We start from the raw sequence: 6,000 nt of genomic DNA, 5'->3' as shown, positions 1-6,000 counted from the left end.
CCAGTATTGATACATTACTATTGGCTAAAGTCCACACTTGATTCGTTTTTACCTAATGTCCTTTTTCTGTTCTATACTGCCACCCAGGATACCAATTTAGCTGTCACATCTCCTTAGGCTCCTCTTACTTATGACAGTTTAAAACTTTATTTTTATTGAGGTTATTTGCTAATAATCTGGATGAGAATGCTGCTTGTTTAATGCTTCTATTTAACAAATTTACATTTTACTTGACCTTTAAACGTTTAACACTTTTAAAATGTGAAGTATATTAAATATTGTTTTACTAATGTTGTTAATGTTATGAATTCTGAACACTTTACAAATAAAATGTTAGTATTGATACCAGTATTTTGGAATTACTCTAAATAAATGCTGAGTGTTTTTGCTCCAGTACAGCAGTCACCAGAGCCCCAAGGGACAGGCAGGGCTTGGAGGACATGACCATGTGGTGGCTGAGGTTCCGGGTGCAGGACAGAAACGCCCAGAATTGGAGCTGGGTAGCCCAGGGCTTAATTCTCTGCAGCAGGAAGCCCGGGCCCAGGCTGCCCTAAAGGGTGCTGGGAATGTGTCTTTTGCCCCAGTACCCTGACTGCTCTCAGTTCTTCCTCCGTATACAGCTGGAGAACACTTGCTTGTGTTAGCCCAATCTGGTTTCTTTGTCTTGCACAGCCTGGAGCCACTTTGCAATAAAGATTTGGACTCTGGGACATTATGTCAGAGCGGTCTTAAGTCTATTTTCCCAAAGTCCTGCTCCTTTCTTGGAGCACAGTAAGCTCTCAGTACTATAGCTGCAACTATGTGTCCAACCAAAGTTGAGCAAATGAAGGAAATGGGCACCAGTGGAGGGGAAAAAGCTGCCCCTCCCCAGACATTAGGAGCTGGTGAGAATCAGGACCTGATGCGGGGTAGTGAATAAGTGGAGCCCTGGGCCCAGTGCAGACGCTGCAGTGGAGCACCCGGCCTGCACTGTGTGGGGGGGGTGGTGATAGGCGTGAAGGGGACGGGGACCACGGGGTGGCAGTGCCAGCAGTGGCAGCCTGACTTGGCTGGCGGCCACATATTGGGAGACTCCCAGTACCGACCAGCTCTGGGATTCTGAGACGCAAGCCTATCATCAGCATCCAAAAGTTATGATTAAAAGTTTAATCACAAGGATGTAGCGTTACATCATTAGTAAAGTGGAGTCTGTTTGACCTTTAAGCACATTATGATGGCCCCAGAATTGCCAAAAGTAGTTCACAATGGTTAGGCTTCCTTTTGTCCATACTTCATGGCATATTCGAAGTCTCTAAAGCTGACGTGACCATCTGAGTCTTGATCTACTTCCCTGGAAAATGAAACAACAAGCTACTTACACATTCTCATCAGCACCTACGCATCGCGAGCACATTAGAATCTATATTTCTTTGCATGTCTGACTGAGAGAGGAACCTCCTTTATCTACTTGAAGGCCAAGATTGATGCCTGCTTTTTTTCTTACATTGAGAATACCTACTCAATAAGGTAAGGAGAAAAGAATGGGTATTTATTAAAACCTACAGAAATAATGTATTCGACGTATTTAAAGGGATGAAGCCAAATGCATAGGTTATATAAGAAAAAGAGGAATGACTGTTTTTCTAGTGATCCCATGCATCTTTCTATGATATATCAAAAAATATATACGCATTACATCATGGAAATGTAGAGTAAACAAACAAGAGATAAGAAACACATTTTGGGACTAAAGAATAATGACTGGGGTGACGGCTGACGTCCCGCATAGCACCGCCTTCACACGCCTTGGCTCACCAAGTCTGTGCCAGCGCTGGGATGGGTCCCTTTTACCGACAGAGACACCGAGCCTTAGGGAGGCTACAGAGGCTCAGCAGTTTTCTCAAGATCATGCTGCCAGTAAGTAGCAGTGTTGGAACTCAAACTAGGACTGTTAAATTCTAAAAACATGGCTCTACACTCTATTCCACCTTGCCTCCCTACACATATAGGCTAGTCCAGAGAGAAGTAATTATATCGCAATTCCCTCGTGGCTAACACTCCCTCCAGAAGTTTTCAGTGGCTTCATTCAGGGCCTTGGAAGCTGTGTTACATCCTCACCAACACCCAATAATCTTCTCTGACTCCTACAAAGACTGAGGAAGATACAAGCTGAAGGTGTGAGTGGCCTCAGCGGGGTTGTCCCTGTGTGTCCTTAGAGTCCCTGTGTGTCCTTAGAGCAGCGAAGACAGGGGAATTGCTCCCTGAGCAAGGAGCAGAGAAATGGCACCCACTCCAGTGGTTAAGATAACACATGTCAGAAGGACAAAGTCATAGCATAAGCAATACAAACTGTTACCAGTAAAAGAAATGTTCATTGAAAAGTGTGTTTGTAAGGATAACTGATCAGTAGTGGTCACAATTGCTCTTTGGGGGGCATTTCAAAACAATGTATTGCATCCCTTATATGTAGCTTCTGTGGTTGATGCAAATTATGAATATATTTTGTTGAAACAACAAATAGTATCAACCATGACACAGGACTTTTTAAAACGAAGACTGGCCCAAGCAAGAAAGTCACTAATCACTGTAATAGTTTTAAAGCAGGCTTTTAAAATATTGAATTCTAAAATAAACTTTCTGAATATTTCATGCCAAAGTCTCTGAAGTCTATAATGGTTCTGGATAGAGTGATGATAATTTTTCATTCTTTTGAAGTAGAGAAAAATCCCTACTTCTCTGCCCCAGGGCAAAACCATGTTGCAGTGTGCTAGTATAAAATGACTACAGACTGCAGAGGCCATTATTCTTGTTACTTCTTTTGGTAAAATATACATGATGATTTCATGCTACACAGGACCAAAAGCATAATGTCAGATCTCTTCTAAGGGATTAGAAATAATCAGTATCACATGTTACTAACTACAGACTATAAATCATCCCTTTTATTAAATTAGATAATTGAAGATTCTTAATATTGCCTAAGTATTTTTTCTCAAGGAATAGTATTAGATAAATGGCCTTTTTTCTTTCTACTCTGAACTGGTATGATTGAACTATAAATCTCGGAGGGTGAGTTAAGTGGATAACCTAGAAAAATAACGTTTAGAATAAACTGCTTCTGATAATATTTGTGAGTATGTGTTTATTCACTTATTGAGATGCTGCATGCTTGTAGAGAAGGGAATCCCTTTGCCGATTTTCTCAGTTAATAACCTTCACTGTCATTGTATTAATATTAGCTTCTAATTTTTCTTGCTGTCTTTGCCAAAGCTTCCCATCATAAAAGGGGCACAGTATAACCAGGAAGTGTTAGAATAGGAAAGTCTATTCATAAGGTTTGGAGTGGCATTTTATTCACATAATGAATCAAGGGGTGTCATATATATTTTTAAGTTTATATTTAGCTTGAGGCATGGTAAAATTCTTTATGTCTTCTGATTTTTCTTCCTTATCACATATATATGAGCAGGTCTGGTCATCTTACCAAGAGTGAAGAGGAAATTCAAGTTTCAGGGCTATCATTTTTTTTATTATTATTTTTTCAAGCTTGCAGGCCTATCATTTCAGAAGCTAACATACACTGTTTTTCTGCTGCAGACAGAACTATTCTAAAGCAGAAAGATTTCACAGTACCCACACTCAAATCACTGTGAGAAAAAAACAGCTGTGGTTGGTGGGTAGAATTGGTGCGGAGATGAAAAATATGTCACTAGGTAACAAGTTTCATTGTTTCTGTTCACAGCATTCAACCCTAATAGTTTACTCTAGTTCTGAAACTAGAATGTGTTGTTTTGGTGTCACCAACATACCTTCAGCACTAAAGCATTCCACCACCTCACACCTCAACTAGAAATAAACCCTAGAAGGCGAGACCTTTGTCTCATTTGCTGCTGGGTCCCCACCCCTGAGCCCATAGAAGGCAATGAATGTCTGCAGAATGAATGAATTTGTGGAATAAGCGAATCTGAGGAAACAGTTGACAATATTATGGAAAATCTATTACCTCCCAGGAGGTACTAGAGGATTAAAGAGAGAGAGACTATAGCATCACTGCCTTTTTTTTAAATTTCAGCTTATTATGGGGGTACAAAAGCTCAGGTTAATATATTGCCCATGTCCCGCCCATCCCCCGGAGTGGCCTCAAGCGTGTCCATTCCCCAGACAGTGCGCCTGGCACTCACCATGTAGTCATACCTCCATCCCCTCCCCCCACCCCCCCACCTCCCCGAGTCAGCACCTTCAAACATGGCCATCACTGTCTTTACAGCGTCTAAAAACTAGCTGGAAAAATGAAACACATGGAAGAAACCACCTCAGAGTCATCACTCAGGGACCCATACGTCAGTCAATTATGGTCTCTATGTTCAACCACATTCTGCAAACACAGACGAGCATAGGCGAGGCCACTTGAGAGACAAACTTTGGAAAATGCGGCTAAAAAAGTGGGGCAATGCATGGAAGGAATCTCTTGAATGTCAGGCTGCACAATGTAGAGCTAAAAAGAGGGAAATTGTGAACCAAAGCAGAACACGGGATATGTGAGCATCTAACTTGCCCTGTAGTCGGAGACCATGCACTTCAATCCAGGCAAGTAGCTGCTTTTCTATGAGACACATGGATATAGGGATAGACATATGCACAGGCTTATATTTCAGAACTGGCTTTTCAAAGGAATTAAAGTTTACACAGATGTACAAGAGGAAAATAAATTGCTATGAACAATAAATGCTTCTAGAAATGTAGGTCCAGTGAAATTAAAGGCTTTTTTGGTTGGCTTGTTTTTGAGATGCAAAAGGGAGACCTGGAATTGATTTTGGGAGTAGGGACTCAAGAGAGCTGACCTGCTCTGTATAACTTAGTGTGAACAATTTAGGGCCATCTGGAGGAAGGGGATGACAAGCAAGCTAAGAGAGGGTGCAGGAACAGGGGTACCGTATGAGCACTGTCATGAAAGTCCCCAATGGTGCAGAGATCAAAAGCCCTTTGATTAACTGCTATGTTTTACTATGTACTTCGAAGTTGTTTGCATTGCTTGTTATAATCTCTCCCCTATCTTCACCAAGGGGTGTGACAGGCGTACACACACTATGGGGGGACAGTGAATTCTGGGGTATCTGTGTTGAGTCAAGGGCTGAAGATTGAGTTAGGAGATAAGATCTGTCTGAGCAGGTACATCAGACCAGAAAAACATGTGGGGAAAGATGAGATGACCCATCAACTGAATTAATCCAGAGAAATGAGAACTAACTCAGAGCCATAAGCCTTCCAGAAATTTGCAAGAATCTTGGCAAGTGCTTAATAATCCCACAAAGTGTGGAATGAGGTTTCCAGGCAATACTATCTGAACTTTGAAGTGCAGGAAGATTCAGGTGAAACCAGGATACATAGGGAATTTCAGGCAGGCATTAGACTCAGTCTATCTGGCTGAATTCCAACACTTTTCATATATGTTAAAATACAAACATTTTCTGATTCATTGCATTGAAAAGTGGTTATAATTACATTCATCAGCATGAGCTTTGGCATTTTTCTCTTTTACATCCTGATTTGTTCAGCAACATTCTGTGCTCTCCCTTTGGTGATGCTGTGTGGGCTTCAATAGCCCAGGCTACGTGTTTCCCTGCCCCAGAGGCGAAGGGTTCACCACCCTAAAGAAGCCAGGGTTTCACATTGTGAATTTTTTATTAAGTTAGGCCATAGTGTTGCTCTAATGCATTCTGGGGGAAGAGGGGAAACACAAGTTTTTTTTTTTAATTAAAAAAATATGTAAGTAGTGAAATGTTTCTTGTACAAAAATATTTACATCACAACAATTTCTTAGAATGTTCTGAAGGTAGTTATTTCTTGGAAAATAGTCATTGTTGTAAAATCATCCAAGAGTACCCCATTATCCAGGTCTCCAAAGCCAGATTTCAGACTGGAGTACTTGCTTTTACCCAAGTTGCTTTAAACAAAAAAATGAAGGAAAGAAAAAGGGAATGGTTTAATAGAGTCTATTACATTAAAACAATAGAATCTTCT

At 41.0% G+C, this 6,000-nt stretch overlaps 1 protein-coding gene across 3 annotated transcripts in view; it reads right to left on the bottom strand.

Annotated features, from left to right (window-relative positions):
* Positions 1-1,126: 1,126 nt before the first annotated feature.
* EFCAB11 (EF-hand calcium binding domain 11) overlaps positions 1,127-6,000 on the bottom strand; it is a 126,152-nt gene continuing 121,278 nt past the window's right edge. For all 3 annotated transcript variants that reach the window (XM_045562153.1, XM_045562145.1, XM_045562151.1), the window contains one exon: positions 1,127-1,330. In XM_045562153.1, the coding sequence (XP_045418109.1) occupies positions 1,249-1,330 (82 nt within the window). In that variant the 3' untranslated portion in view covers positions 1,127-1,248. The remainder of the gene's footprint in view (positions 1,331-6,000) is intronic.

Source organism: Lemur catta, chromosome 1 (assembly GCF_020740605.2).
Source record: "Lemur catta isolate mLemCat1 chromosome 1, mLemCat1.pri, whole genome shotgun sequence".
Lineage (NCBI taxonomy): Eukaryota > Metazoa > Chordata > Mammalia > Primates > Lemuridae > Lemur > Lemur catta.
The sequence above is the reverse complement of the archived record's forward strand: the minus strand, read 5'-3'. Positions and strand labels throughout refer to the sequence as shown.